Source organism: Lipophrys pholis (genome assembly GCF_963383615.2).
Source record: "Lipophrys pholis genome assembly, chromosome: 9".
Lineage (NCBI taxonomy): Eukaryota > Metazoa > Chordata > Actinopteri > Blenniiformes > Blenniidae > Lipophrys > Lipophrys pholis.
The window spans coordinates 25,101,043-25,116,815 of NC_137639.1; the positions used below are offsets into that span (position 1 = coordinate 25,101,043).

A 15,773-nucleotide genomic window follows, 5' to 3' on the forward strand; every position below is an offset into this window, starting at 1 on the left:
TTCATTTTTTATACAACTGGAAAAATCCATTTCTTGATTTGATCACCAACTAAACTTATCATAGTAGGGTTTGATTGTCATTTTGGTCATATGTTTAAATGAAGCAAGATACCAAATCTATTCCCATTGTTCTAAATTAGATTCAATAATGTAGGTTTTCACATTAGTGCAATTGTCAACAGAACACCAACATTACTGTAACAATCTGTAACATCAATGTACAGCATCACATGCCAAAGGGGAGAATTCTGACACCGGAAATTAATGTTTGTCATATTTAAGTGCATTCTGTTGGATGAAATAAAGCAGATTTGTAAAGCAATTTGGACCAAATCTCAAGGGTTTGTGCAAGTGAAAACTTCTTGGGGAACATTAACCTTTAAGTATGTAGAATTTAGGGTTCTGACAATTCTAGAAGAGTATATAATCACAACAATCAGTCTGGAATTTCCTGCAGGACTTTGAATGTGTTCGTCAGCGACAAAGTTCACAAGTTGTAATTCTTTACTCACCCAGCTATTCAGTGTTCACTCATGCAGAGTGTGGCAGCGCCTCCTTTCACTGCTTGTTTACTCATTCATGGACGTCCTTGGTGATATTTCTGTCCTTCTGCCCAGTCTCTTTTTTTTCTACGTCTAACAATCTGCCTAACAAAACCAAGCTAAGGCAGGATACTCCCTGAAGACGTGAAGGGGTTAAGACAACAAGGAGCACAATCCCCGACACACAAACACACCCATGTGCATTTCAGGGTCACCAATTCATATATCCTGACTCTCATGCCTTTGGATTGTAGGTGGATACTAAACTAAGGAAAGTTGTTGTTTGTATGGGATAGGTACACAACACAATGTCAATATAGCATACTCCAATACACCAGATGGCAGACAAGTAAGGAATAGGTAAGACGGTTGCTATGAATTAGTGGTGATTTCATTTAATCTTGCAAATGCAAAAAACAATCACATAAAGTGTGTAAATACATCAACCCTTCAATCACACACATGCTGGCTATGTAGAGGAGGAGCAAGTTGTAGCAAAACTGACACATCATCTTCTCCTTCAGGAGATCTGAATGTTCCTTTAAATCCGGGGATTTCAGGGGAGTAAGCCGAGCGACACGTGTCGCCCAAACAGTCACAAAGATTAATCAACAATAAAATCTGACCATAAAAAGATTTAATACAAGAACATACTGAAGGTATAATCTCATAAATGAATGGTTAACGGTGGAAATACTAACTGATGTGGGACATTTACCTTAAACCTGCGCGAGATTTAAAAACCAGGCAATGTTTTATGTTGCGTCTCCCATCATTGTTTTCCCCGTGTTCAGTACAGACATTGGTTCAGGAGCGGTTTCCGAGTGCAGCATGTAGATTCACATGCAGAAATACAGTGTGTGTCAAGAACCAATCCCGACTTGAAGGGAACTGAAATAGCTCATACTGATGTCATTTCTCCTGTGTTTTGACGAGACCTTGAAGAAGGCGACGTTCAAGTTCTGCAGGTATGGTTTTCTTTTATTTAAAACTCTTAACTCTGTGCCTTGTTCCAAGTTATTGTCGGCCTCTCGTCTGTGCACTTTGGCATCATCTGGCCCTGGTGCGCTTGACAACAATGGTGCCTGCTACCATATCATAGACAGTCCGATTGTGCTGGAAAAACAGGAGTGTGATGAAAGCTGGGAAGAAGAAGGCAATAGAAAAGTTCTTGTTCAAGGCTCGGACGGTTGATCTGCAGAGGGAGACGGGAACAGAGGTTGTTACGCGTGCTACCATATAACTTCCAATATAAGCTTGTAGATCAACTACTTACGCAGAGAGAGAAACATTAGTTGCTGGCACGACCAGAACCCTGTTTGGCTGAACCAAAACGGACGAGTCACAAGTAACGACTCTGAGTCCGATGAGAAACTTCCCTGGAGTGGCTCCTCCGGCTCCCCAAATACACACAATCTACAGGGAGAAAAGTGTAGAAGCCTCAATGGCTGATGTCTTTGCCACAGATTGAAACGCCTTCTTATTTAAGACTTTTTAATCTCACATAATTATCTCCTGACCATGAGAGGATACACAAGTTTTTCTGTGTACTGACCTCATAGAAACACACCAATATCCGATACACGAGGGCAACGAGCATCATTTTCTGCAGCTCCTCCATAGACGTGTCCTCGTCTATCTCCTCCACTATAAAATGCATGGCGAACTTGGAAACATCTCTGAAAATTAAAGGTAAACATGGTAGTTCATTGATATCTAAAACAGGATTTCTCAGAATTTGTCAGCTCAAAGCTTAAAATAAACTCATTTTAGACTTTTCCTGCTCAGCGCCTCACATTTATGTTATATGATTTATGAACATATATTCATGCTGGATGCACTGGACACCAACATTCAATTATTGGTAGGGTTCCACATGGGCACGTGCAGGTGAACTGTGATGTGTCCACAGTGTATGAACTGGCAGAAGGAGGGTGTTTGGAATTTCACGCCACCTTCTGGCAATTCAAAGACAATCAGTCCATGACCTAAACAATGAGCTTAAACAGTTAAGACAGAAAGCCGACTGTCACCTTACGCAAGTAAAATGAACTCACTTGATTCCACTGAGGTGCATAATACTGATAATTATGGTTGCTTTGATGAAAAACAATATGAAGAAATCCACCATCTCAGCCATTAGTCTTTGGAGAGGTGAAGGAATACTATACTCCCGACCTGGTGAGAGAAAATGACAAACAAAATAAGCAATTCAATATTGTAAATGTTTAAAGAATTCCAGAGGGAGGTCAATCTTGAACAGCAAGTTTTTTTTTCACTTCGATCTCAAAACAGAAATGAGAAGGTATGTCGATATCATGTGACGAAGCCTGGATTGTAAGTTTAACTGAACAATAAAAATAGTGACAGTCTCTCGTATTCATAAGTAGCAGATTCATTATATTCACAGATCGAAGGGGGAAGGCTTGTATAAATGTGAGTGTGCCTGCCAAATATGTGGCCTTCCTGTAATATTTCCCAGTGGTAAGAGGTTGGGTATATCTGACAGTTAAACTACAAGTTTAAACACAATATAAAGACATAAAAGCAGACAAAATGATCAAAAAGTCATATAAAAGGGCAAATCTATTTTTCAGACTTTACAGTCAGCCACACCTAGAAGCAGACGAGCCTGTGGATATTTTTCAAGTGTAACTCAGTCTGGCAGAATTGTTGAATAAAAGTATATTTGCAGGGTCATAGGCAGAAAGCACAAGGCCACAAACACAAGGTCTGGATCACAGGCAGGTTTTTCCATATATACTAATAATACTGAAAGATAAACAAGGATTTTGTTGTTAATAATACACGCAAATGGTGCATTTGTAAATGTAGTCTAGAAGAGTCTGGAAATCTTTTCTGGTGATGTTTTTGAATCATTTGTTTTTGAACTACAGTTACAGAAAGGAAACTCCTGTCTCTGTCAGGGTGTGTTCTACACTGCATTTTATAGTCGTATCATCTTTCTTTAAAGCTCACCAGGGTTTTTTGTTTCATTATCCTCGACTCACCTGGTCGCGGAGCGTTTCCATTCTCCTGCGGCTGCTGCTGCTGCTGCGGCTGAGCGGCCACAGCCACCCCGCCGGCGGCTTCACCCGCACGGCTGCCCGGCGAGCTGGCGGCCGCAGGTGGATAAGGCGACAAGGTGAGACTGAACGGCCCGTTAAACCAGCTCTGGGACTGGAGGTCAGCGGCTGTCGACGTCCCGCTCGGCGGCTGTAGGTAATACGGACAGCTCATGGCTGACGCTGCCAGCCAGCTCTGCCAGTTGACATATCCACTGTAATACTGCCACATCCATGCCTGCAGCTTCTCGCAGTACTCCGCCGTGACACGGCCCTCTGCCGCGTCCTCCTTGCCTCTCGCATCGTCCTGGTCGCCAATCCTTTGGGCGAGCTCGTCAACGAGTGGCTTCTCTTGGTTAGCTGGAGATTTATTTCTTCCTTTATCGACTTCCATAGTTGTGTTTTCTTTGTCAGCCATGTTTGACTGCGTTGCGTGACGTGCGACGTCACTCTTGGGATAAAACATTAACGAGATAACGGTGGTGTATGTTTCAGTAATGAGGGGGGGAGGGGATCATTTGAACCTAATATTGATTCATTATGTTAATATTTTAATTGTGTATTTAAAACACATTCATGACTAAACCTATAAATTCAAATAAATTTGCTATCACCCCCCTCTATCACAGAACAGTGGTATCGTCTAATCGCGTCCTTCCTTTACCAAAACTAGCCACAGGGGGGAGCTGCATTTCTGCAAGAGCAGCAAGACTCAGGCTGCAGTGAGGTCTTCGACTTCAAATTATGTAATCATTCAAATGAGCAACTAATGGAGCAAAACCAAGTGGAATGATTGGATGAGTGCTCTATCTACAACGCATAGTAGTGTACGATACGTACTACTATAAGTATTGATAAAATAAATAGCAGGTGATACAGATGTTAATGCTCGCCTCATAGTGAGGTGGTCTTGGTTGAAATACCTGCACTTTGTGTGGAGTTTGCACATTTGCCTGTTTCAAACATGCATGTGTAGTTAATTTTTTAAGACCTTAATTTGCCCCAAGTTGTGAATGTGTGTGGTTGTCTATGCTTGCCCTCTGATGGACTGGCAACCTGTCCACAGTGCCCTGCTTTCACCCATAGCTGACATCTGCTCCAGTATAAAGCAATATAGTAGACAGATCTTTAAAAGCACATCAGTGCTTCACAAATGATGGGTAACCCAGTAACTGAGGAGTTAATGACTAAAACCAGACCATAAAGGTCAAGCATGTTTCTGTAAAGTAAATATAATTGTAATGGGCAGTTTTTCCATTCATACAGCATCAACTTATGAAATGTTTTAAAAATCTGTTTTAGTATGCAATCATTTGTGCCAAGGCAATATAAAATTTTTTTTAAGTTGCTTTATTCAAACCCATTTGTGACACAAAAGTTGCTGCTAGAAACTTCAAATAAGTTAATGCAGTGATGTGTATAGAATAGAACACAGATGAATTTGCTGAGTCCATTCAAGATTAGCCAGAGTGGATAAGTCCATACAAGAATTTCAGCCGATTGTGTTTAAAGGGGTAAAACCATTTCAATGAGTCTGCACCCACACACACACTACCCAAAGTAAGCCTAATCCTCAACAATGGCGTATTCAAAAAGTTTTTGAAGTGTACAAAACTCCCATCAGTATTTAACTACAGTGCTGAATGCTGATGAAGACCAAGTTATTTCACCATACACTCCAAACGTGCACATATTCCTAGAAAGGCATGTGTGCATGCAGCTCGCCAGACAATGAATCGGATTGCCATTAGTCTGCAGTCATTGTTGCTTGACCACCTCCTGGGGTCAGTCATTCACCACAGCCTGGAAATCTGGAGGATTTATGCCTCAGCCTACTGCTCCAAAGAAGCCTAATTAAAACAAATTATGTGTGCTTGCTTGAACTCCATGTCTGTGCATCCAAGACAAGAGGCCTCATACAGAGGTCACTGCTCCCGACCCCCAAGGAGGGATTTAGCCCATTCACCTCCCACATCCGTGCTTAATAGGCCTGCTCCGATATTTGGACATGCTGCTTCTTAACTTAAACAAAAGGCTTTTGTTACACCACCCCCTTGCAAGTTCTACATTTTACACATTGGTAGAATAGACAACTTGCCATATTACATAAACATTGGAGTTAAAGTTCACCTCATGCTCCTATAAAAATGAGTCAATGTTCTATATGTCAGCCATTGACACTTAAGCTTAATAAATATTTTGAAACAAGTTTTAATCCCATTAAAAACAAAACATGAAAGTAACGCCCCAATAATTGACATTGAATAATCACTCAGGTTTTACAGTTCAGAATTTATTTGCAGGTTTGGCCACAACTTTGGTTTCTTGGACAGGAAGTCAAGGCACGAAGACTCAGTATTATGCAGCCTTCTCGTAGGTCCTCACGGCAACAACGTCACCCATGTAACATTTCTGTTGAAGACAGTTCATTTAGTTTCAGAAACCGAAAGGTAAAATTCCAAGACTAAACTTCGGTTACTCACTGCTATGAGTTTTCCATCTTGAATCTCTCGTTCCAGTGTGGTCGTTTTCCCATCCCATGTCTGTTTCTGCACCAGTTTGCCACCGTCAACAGTTATGGTGGTCTGCAAGGCACGTGGGTCAGTCGAGAGATGCAACAAACTCCAGCCCTGAATTCTGCACGGGGAGAAGAGGAACCCACCTTTGTGATTCGACCGTCTGCGGTGGACTCCTCGAACTCCTCGTCCAGCTTGAACTTGATCTCTGTGGTCTTGAACGTGCTCTCGGCCTTCATGGAAATGAGCCCATCGTCGCCCACGCTGAACACCAGGTTGGGTTTTGCCATGTTGCCCATTTGCCTTGTGGCGAAGCCCACACCTGCAACACATGGAGGCCCGAGTGTGAAGCTGCACGCTGCTGCTGCAGCAGGAGTGCACCGACATCAAACACCGTGCAATGAAATCAAGAGCCACATTACCGATTGCCTTCATGTACTCGTCGAAGTCGTCGCTGGAAATCAGGGTCCAGTTGCCAACAAACTGCTCGGCCATGATGGAGGTGAAGGAGAGACTGCGGCGCAGGCGAAACGACTCCCGGGAAGGTTCGGTTTGGGATGGAAAGGCGCGAGGGAGGAAAGGAGGCGTCTATTTGAAGCCCAGAGGAGCACGTGTTTGGGGTCTGGACCACCAATCGGGAGCAGGTGCAGTCGGAGCGTTGCCGTGGAAACGAGAGGATTAGTGGGCGTGGCTATAAATCTGATTTAATGACATGTGTGATGGGCGTGCTCGAGCGCTGATCACAGTCATGATGTGAGATTAATGTCAGCTGAGTCGGTGTGTGCCGGGCTGCATGTTGCTCCAGTGGAGGAAAAGATGCAGAGCAAAGTCACATTTAGAACATTCCTCAGACCTCCTCAGGAGTTCAATTAACTATATATATTATTTTAAGTTGACCATTTGTGATTTACTTAATAGGATGGGAAAAGATATATTCAAATGAAAATCACCTGTTTCGTCTGTCCCCATGAGATCAACTTTGACATAATCATCCTCAAAACAATGAAAGACAGGATTTCAATTTGTAAATAAACAGAAGAGCAGCCAGAATTGAAAGCGTACTTCTATTAAAAATAATGTATTTCAATCAAATACAACCCTCTCCTCTCCCACACCTTTTTAGTTGAATTACTATGTAATTTGTAAAGTAGATTTCTACAGATGTAGTATACTGTCCAGTTGGTGGAGAGTTTTGATGATGGCTCTCACCACTAGGTGGCGCCATGTGAAAAGCAGTTCACTTTGCTCTTGTGTTGTCTAATATCCATAATCTCGCCTGACTCCATATAGAGAATCCCAAGTGGTTGAACTTTTTCTTGCAACACCAGGATTCTCGATTTCTATTTTTTTTTTTATCTTTTATAGTAGTCATCAGATGTTTTTTAACTAATATTTTTCTGCACAGTTTTAATATTTGGGTAGAAATGCTGGACTGTTGTGCACTGCCTTCCAGTGGCTTCAATAAGATACTGCAGTACCAAAAAAAAAAACAAAAAAAAAACAGAATGGCCTATTCGCTATAATGGTTTGTATTTCAAACAAAACTAAAAACAGAGAGAGAGAGAGAGAGAGAGAGAGAGAGAGAGAGAGAGAGAACAAAACTGGGTTCTCTCTACATCTCGGTTTTGGAACTGAGTGTCTCTTTCTATTTGGTGATTAGTCTTTTCCTAATTTAAGGTTGGCTTTATCTGTTTTGAGATCATTCCAAAATGCAGATAAAGACATTATACTTTTATGTATTTTATTGAACAATAAAATGAAGGGGGTTGTTCCCCTGATCATTTTAGTTGCGAGCTTTTGGACATATATAACAACTTGTTTGTACTTTGAATGATAATGCCAACAGTGAAAAATAGGAAGACAGGCATGATTAACAATGCTCAGAGCAAATCAAATCCAGATCAGATGAGGGGCCTGTGATATGATTCATCTGTGGATTGAGCCACTACGTCTCACCTCCCCACAACAATTGAGGAGCTTCACTATGTAGTGTAAAAAGTCTTTTAACCCTTTGTTTTTGAGTAATGTGGTGCTTCTTATAAATCATATGTGCAAATCTGCAAGTTATGAAACAGTTGGCGACGTATAAAAGTAAGTAGTGAGTTATAGAGATTTATATACACGTATAAGCATCCAGTGTTGTGATATTAACTACCAGAATGACATGTTTGCAGTTTTCTAACAACAATTTTACAAAATCATAAGCTGAAAATAGTCCATACTGCATTTTTTTTTTTTTAATTCTCATCTCTGCCAGTTACATAATACGAAAACAGTGATGAAGCTGCTGACAGTGAATTTGGGAGTAACAAACTGTCCCAGAAGACCCCATTTTCATCCTGTTCTCCCAATGCTTTCATCGAAGGGAGCATTTGATTTATGAGTCACTATGACAGCACGCCTGGATGCCTTCATAATTCAGTGTTTTACATTTTTGAGACGTTCATTTTTATTTACATTAATCTTCCTCTCAGTGTTGTGCCAACCTTTATCCCTGTGGATGTTGTGGTTGATGCACTAGGGAACAATCTCCATCAGCAGGTAACCGGTGACACTTGAATTCATCTATTGCCAAATACAAAGATGTCGCGAGGCTGTCACATGGCTGCAAAGTTTGATTTCATGGTCCACATACCATTATTGTTCACTCACTTCAGTGACGGCCAGTAATGACGCGATAGTCACAGAGGCGGGGCAGTGATATATATTGTGGAATGTTGTTTACCAATCAGATAAGCCGATTACTCGTTGTCCTGTCACCCGGGGGGTTCTCTGCCTGCACACAGGTGCCATCCAGCAGGCGCAGAGCCCATCTAATGAACATGAACTCTTGCTGGCATCTGCAGAGAAGTCCTTTCCTTCTGGTTTTCATCAACACTTCAGCCCCCATTGATGGGAGAACAGTGGCCATGAACAAAAGCTGTATATACTGTACAAACACAGCTCTGAGCGGCAGCACACTGACTCATTCTTCAGTGTGTGTGAGAACGGAGGGGGACCCCTTTCAGCTCCTTTGTGTTGGTGTCTGTCAACAGTGTAGTTGGAGGCAGAGCCCATTGTGGCGGCCAGTGTTTCGTATTGACACAGGGCCTCGTTCAGCTTGTTCCCAGGGTCCAACCTGAGGACTCATGAATAATGGAGAGAGGATCCTCAGGGCCAAAGAAGAGTTTGCAAGTCTGGTAAAAAAAAAAAAAAAACAACCTACAACTTAACATGCCATCAGGTAAAAACGATGGTCACAGCTGATCAAGTTCATGATGGGAATGCTAGGACCTAGCAGAGTAGTTGCAATTCACTGTGTGATTCATTTAACAATCTGTAATTCACATTCAGATTGTGAAACGCGTCTATCTTCTTTGAAGTTTTTTTTTATTTTTTTTATTGTATTCCCACTTCTAAGCTTTAACTCTCAGTAAGCCGTTCCCCGAGGCAGGGGATACATTACCCCTATGTAGAAGTCAAGAAAGCCTTTCTGCAGTCCTTTTCAAGTACAGCAGTTTAGATTTGACCCTAATATCTGCCTCTTAAACCAAAACCCCAAAGGCAACAACTCATCATTTATATGAAACTTCCTGCTGAGTTGTCAATGCATCTAGAATCTTCTACAAACGAGTCATGATTTCCTTTAGAAGCATTCGTCTTTAACCAAAATCTCTCTCATTATCCCTATATCATATTAAAAATGCACATGCGCAGTTGAATTAGTCCCCATACTGAATTGCAACCAGAACATGTGGTCTCACATGTAAAATAAGAGAAAGAAGACTCCGATCATTAGTTTTTTGTTGGTTTTTTTAAAATGACAGATCGTGTGCCACAACTGTGACACCAACAGGGGGCATCACTTCAGGTCAGGTTCCCAGCAGGTCCAAATTTTTTAGCTGAATGGCTCACACGACCTGAGTGATGTGCCCTCTCTACTTCGCCTTCTTACATGGCTGCTGGAGGAACAGGAGGGTGGGCGCCAGCCGTCCTGCTCAGCCAGTGTGTGTGTGTGTGTGTGTGTGTGTGTGTGTGTGTGTGTGTGTGTGTGTGTGTGTGTGTGTGTGTGTGTGTGTGTGTGTGTGTGTGTGTGTGTGTGTGTGTGTGTGTAAGGTCAGGGTGGTGCCTCTTGCCAGTGTGCTTTGAGCTTTTTCATGCTTCCTGCTTTGATCTTCTCTCTCATCCCCTCATCCCACACGCTCCCTGCGCCTCAGGCTTCTGGTGTGCAGCACACCGACAGTGGGGCTTGAGAGGGGTGAGTGTGTGTGTGTGTGTGCGGGGGGGGGGGGCTGCCTCTTACAGAGGCTTTGCTTGTTCTGTCAATACAGGGAGAGCTGCCCATGGGGCACAGCCACCGGGTGCAGAGTGCGGTGGGTGGAGGGTTCACCAGGAGCTAAAGTGATGCATACTGTACAGTTCTCTGCTCCTCTTTTATGCTCCTTTAGATCACCCAGTAGTGGGATGGGATTCTTGTGTGAAAAACAACTGCAGCAGTGCTCGGAGGGTGGCCTCCTGACCCCTTACAACATGGGAAAGTGCACCCCTCAGCTGGTAGTTATATAAAGACTGCCAGAGTCATGAGAATCCCCGATAAATCACCCGGCTTGAGGCCACTCGTGTCTTTCTGCATCTCACATGCAGCTATTATTTTCTATGAGTCAGTATAATGTGTTTCTTCTGTTAAGTGTTCTAAATAGGCAGTGTTCAAAGTGTCATCACGTAATCTGTGTGACAAGAAGTTCAGACATTTACAACAGCAGCAAGATGATCATGTGAATATTTGTCAAAAACTATGCTTTTATTGGTCCCCCGTGTCACCATTTGAGAGCCTGCTAATCCTCATATAACCCCTCGCACATACACACTGTCTCTCCCCAACCCCGACTGTACCCCACCTGCTGGTGCCAGACTGGGAAACACAGATGCAAAGGCAGAGAGCGCAACCCATAATAGAAGATTAATTGGAAGGGGGAGCACTTACCTTTATTTAGACATGTGGTAAGTGTTAGGCAGGGATAAGCAACTCAACCATCTCAACAGATGACTGCACTTAATATTTCATGACAAACCTTCAGGGCGGGGAGGGGGTGATTCTGGGAGCTGTGCGGTGCAGCTCTCATACAAGCGTTCCTTTCAAGACAGTGATGGAGATTATCAGTGTGTTTGACATTTTTATTGTAAACATTTTGTGTCAGTCCCCCCCCCAAAAATCTCTATTTCCAATAGAAACGTGTTGACAGGAGAGCGGTGAGGATACATGTAGCAAGTGTAATCTGCCAGTTTTTAATAATTCTGCTATAACATAAGGAAAAAAAAAATCCAGAAAATGTTTTTTGCATGCATGCATGTTGCACATGAAATATAAATCCTAGGATATTGCAGCAACATGGGAAATAATATAGAGAAAACACAATAAAAGCAGCAAATATGTTCTTTATAGAGTGAAAAAATGTCCCCAGAAATGATTGAATCAGGACTTGCTGGGATTCTGATGCATGTTTGTGAGAGTGGGGGCAGAATGAAAGAGTAAATGGGTTGTGCTAACAGGCTTTCTGCAGATCACTGGCAGTTTGACTGCAGTGGAGAGTAATGGGGCTGGCAGGGCGGAATCAATTACTGGCCACAACAGATTTTCCCACAGGTCAGAGCTTGGGAAAGCAGTACTTTACTGCAGAGCAGACAGCTGGCACAGAGCATCCACTGGGAAAGGAGCCGGCTCTCAAAAAAAAGACTTTTCTTTTTTTCTTTTTCCTTTTTTTTTTTTTTTTTAATAAACTTGTGATATGCTACAAATGGGCTCTTTTCTGCTTTTCTATGAACTTTTTTTTTAAATACAACCAGCTACTCTAAGATCAGATTTGACTAATCAGATTTTGTTTCATTTTGATTTTGGAAAATAACACACAAAAGCCACCAAAATACTTCAGTTTCCTCGTCAGAGGTTTGAAAACTAAGTATTTTAAGTCAGCTCTAAGTAAGCATCGTAACTGACATTCACAACAGAACTGCTCTGATACATAGATTTTATTTCCATAGTGACCAATCACGCACGCGCACACACACAGAAAGAAGTCATTGTGACGCTCCACAGCTTAACTAGACCAATAATTCATAGCGGCTGTGCAGACTGCTCCATGTGATGTCAACCAAGAGATACATTTCAATTAGAAACCCAAATCCCCTTTCACCTTAACGCACACTCAAACACACATATACACGGATGCACACACTCCATTGATATGCAAACAATGTTTTTCCTGTGGCAACACAATGTGTGGCCTTAAAAGTAGCTCGCTCCACGGTCCGGCTTTCTCTGTGAGGACATCACGTGCTGTCTCCTGTTGCGCTTATTTGGGAACTGGTCCTGTGATCTGCCTTCCCTCCATTGTGAACTTGCATAAGTTAACTGGTAATGGGCAGCATAGTGGTAAACCGTATGAACAATACGATTGTGTGTGGGGCCTTTGTGTCGGAGTGTGCACCATTGTTGCAAATAGGATGAAATAGATTTGCTTCACTCAGCAGTGACTTAAGTCATCTATGTGAATGTGTGTGAGTTGGTTTTTTTTTAAACCAGCACATGAACCTCTCCACATCGACATCAAGGCGTCGTTTAAATCTTTCCTGAATTCAGTTCATGTCCTGTAATTGACTCCAAGCCCTGTAATTGGCAGCTAGGACTGAGATCCTGGTGTCAATGTTATGACCCGAGGTGATATCCTCAGAAAAAAAATAAAATAAAAAATAAAAAAAACTGCTAAACAAAGAAACAAGGAAGTGAACATATCCTCCCTGGTTTTACCTATCCAAAAAGCACACAGAGAATGGATGCCAACAAAGGCAGGAAAGTAAAGAATGAGAAGGCGAATGTATTATGGTCAAACAGTGGGAACGAGTCTCAGGCTTGGTCTGGTCCCTGCCCAATATAGCGCCTGGGTGCTGACTGGAATGAGAGGGGACAGACAGGAAGCTGTGGCCCATAGGATAACATTGTTGCATGGAAGCTGTCTGGGAGACGTTTCCCTCGGTCTGACAACCTCTTTAGGCCCGGCATGGGTGGCATTTTTACTGCCTTACATAATATGTCGCACCTCATGTATATATGCAGCAAGGTTCATAAATCCCTTATAACCTCCTCATATTTGAATAAAACATGAACAAGAAAATGATCTCACTTCCACAAATGTCTCTCGACTGCGCCCCTCTTTCTCTTTCTTTCTTTCTCTCGACACATTCACTTTTACAACAATTAATGTGTTCCTGCAGAGGTGGCAGGAACATATGAGAAATCCTCACATTGCAGTGAATCGTTAATATTTTTGGGAAGCAGCATGTTCTTTTAGGAATATGTATTGATTTCTACTTATAATTAAGTACATTTTAACACCATGTGATCTACTTCACTACATAAGACATGACAAAGTACTGCCACAATCTGAAATACTCAAACTTTTTGATCTACATATTTGCAGCCAATACATTTACTCTCACAACAGACAAAATTCCACCATGATATCTGCAACACTTTACGAAACAAATTCCCATATTGTCATTTTTATCCATTCATTTTTGTCTGAGAAATGCGCTTTGAATATTGTTTATAGATAAATTTAATTGAATGCTTCAACGGAGGATGCAGTTAAATGCTTTAAAAAAAAACAACAACTAATAAAGAGAGCTATATCTTTATATCTATACAATAATAATATATCCAAAAATAATCTGTAGGCTAATTTCTGGCAAATTGCATACTACGTATTGTAGGACACCCGCAGTCAGGGAGAGCTTTTTCCCATTAGGGTAATTTCAAGACAGAAGACATGAAATATGTGTCATTATATTATCAACAATCTTTCAAATCTGAATGGTATATAATGGGGTTTTTTTTAACTTTAAAAAGTGAAAAAGACAATCCTGAAGTTTATCACATAAATAAGATTAAATGTTCATGTTCCCAAGTATTATAATGAGTACCTAAAGGGTTAACTTTGAATAGGTTGATTCTTGAAACTGTAACCTAACTTTTAAAACATTTAAAATGTTGTGAGAAGCAGCATTTGTTAAAATAGCTTGTGCCTCAGAAATGTAATGAACTAGTTTTAGAGAAAAAAACAACATACCATTATGAGCTATGAGCTGTTGTCACAACTTACCTTACATTAATTTCCGGTAGATTTAGTCTAAACTCACTTAAATCTACCACAGGCTCAAACTTTAGCATATTACCTTCCCTTAAATTGAACTTAGTAGAACCTTACAACATGCATTCACCTAAAAATTTAGATTTTTTTCTGATGGGGCCTTGACTTTTAGTCACACAAGTAAAATAAGTCCCCATAAGGTGTGTAAACACACACACACACACACACACACACACACACACACACACACACACACACACGCACACACACGCACAGGCTGCAGCAGTTGCTGAATGACAGGTATAAGATGTCAGAATGGTGTGCACACAGGATGCAGGCGCGGCTGTGAGCGTCGCTGCCGCCGACAGCCCCGACCGTTGACATAGTAAATCAATCCTGATGGGAGGGTGGGTAGGACGGAGGCCGGGGCCGGGGCCGGCGGGGGTGGCGACGGTGTGGGAGGGTGGGTGTCCAGTGGGACTGAGCCGGCCTCCGTCAGACACACTCAGCCACTCAGCCGGTGGGACTGTGGACGGGCGGGAGAACACTCGCCGGGAAGCGCTCACACGGAGATTGAGTTACCACGGAATTAGATCAGGGTTGTGGGAAACAGCACCTCCTAAACACACTCGCACACTCTCAGTGGCACACACATAAACACATGCAAACCCACCAGCACACACTCAGGCCGCACTCTCGCACACAAAGAGTCACCAAGGGAAACCTGAGGGAAGATTGAGGAAGGCAGCTGGGCACACGCCAGTTTCAAACAAATGCTTGCTTATACCTTTTAGCTTCCTGGTCATTGGTGGGAGGGGAGTAGATATGCCCCTGGTAAAAAAAAGGGCAGACTGGCAAACTTCTGGTGTTATTGAACATATGAATAGTATAGAGGAATGTCGCAGTCAAATACAGATAAACTAAGAGCAAACATACAGAGTCCAGAACCACTTTGTGACTCCACTACACAGGTGAAAAGTCAAGCTTTATATAAGTTATATGTCATAACTATATTTATAGAGACACAGTAATGTCAGCACTGATGTGAAGACGTGATTCCTCCGTGTCTACATAATGGAATCTGCATAAACCTGAAATGTGTCCCCATCAGAGAATCAACAAATGACCTTGTATGGGTTTCAGAGTATAACTGTCTTTATCTGAATGGAGACTCACTGGGGTGAAAAATTATGAATTATGAAGTATATAAAGTTTTACAAGTGAAATAGTGTCCGAATGGGGAGCATGCAGGCTTTGGGTGTTTTTCAGCAGCGGATTATGTACATGTTATGGTCTATAAATCGTCTAGGTGGGAGTATGGGAATGTGGAAAAAGCATGAAATGGTTCAAGGTGCAGACTTGATTTTTAGTGAAAGTCTGTGCTGACAAGAGGAGTAGAGGGGGTGGGGGTCTACATGTGTGCATGGGTCAGGGGTAGCCCAAAGGGTCATCCACACTCTCTGCATCGAGGGAAAGCTTGGAGCTTGCACATTGTATCTGTCACCACTGAAATCCTTCTGACATTCT

The 15,773-nt window shown here is 42.2% G+C and overlaps 2 protein-coding genes across 2 annotated transcripts; both read right to left on the reverse strand.

The window, feature by feature from the left end:
- Positions 1-906: 906 nt before the first annotated feature.
- LOC308114799 (protein FAM8A1-like) lies at positions 907-4,060 on the reverse strand. The gene is made up of 5 exons (XM_080471981.1): positions 3,554-4,060; positions 2,600-2,720; positions 2,098-2,221; positions 1,819-1,958; positions 907-1,737 (listed from the first exon to the last, which is right to left on the reverse strand). The coding sequence occupies exons 1-5, from the start codon at positions 4,023-4,025 to the stop codon at positions 1,593-1,595; spliced, it is 1,002 nt and encodes a 333-aa protein (XP_080328107.1). The 5' UTR covers positions 4,026-4,060; the 3' UTR covers positions 907-1,592.
- Positions 4,061-4,949: 889 nt separating this feature from the next.
- Positions 4,950-6,684, reverse strand: fabp4b (fatty acid binding protein 4b). Its single transcript, XM_080472227.1, has 4 exons — positions 6,546-6,684; positions 6,270-6,445; positions 6,091-6,192; positions 4,950-6,019 (listed from the first exon to the last, which is right to left on the reverse strand). The coding sequence occupies exons 1-4, from the start codon at positions 6,616-6,618 to the stop codon at positions 5,966-5,968; spliced, it is 405 nt and encodes a 134-aa protein (XP_080328353.1). The 5' UTR covers positions 6,619-6,684; the 3' UTR covers positions 4,950-5,965.
- Positions 6,685-15,773: the final 9,089 nt, after the last annotated feature.

What these genes read in the sequence shown, in the direction of transcription:
- LOC308114799 (XM_080471981.1), bottom strand. Translation starts at nt 4,025, where the DNA reads ATGGCTGACAAAGAAAACACAACTATGGAAGTCGATAAAGGAAGAAAT. An exon ending in TATTGGTGTGTTTCTATGAG is followed by an intron (nt 1,959 to 2,097) that starts GTCAGTACACAG and finishes TTCTCCCTGTAG; the next exon opens with ATTGTGTGTATTTGGGGAGC. An exon ending in ACTAATGTTTCTCTCTCTGC is followed by an intron (nt 1,738 to 1,818) that starts GTAAGTAGTTGA and finishes CTCCCTCTGCAG; the next exon opens with ATCAACCGTCCGAGCCTTGA.
- fabp4b (XM_080472227.1), bottom strand. Translation starts at nt 6,618, where the DNA reads ATGGCCGAGCAGTTTGTTGGCAACTGGACCCTGATTTCCAGCGACGAC. An exon ending in CAGACGGTCGAATCACAAAG is followed by an intron (nt 6,193 to 6,269) that starts GTGGGTTCCTCT and finishes CGTGCCTTGCAG; the next exon opens with ACCACCATAACTGTTGACGG. An exon ending in AAGATGGAAAACTCATAGCA is followed by an intron (nt 6,020 to 6,090) that starts GTGAGTAACCGA and finishes TGTCTTCAACAG; the next exon opens with AAATGTTACATGGGTGACGT.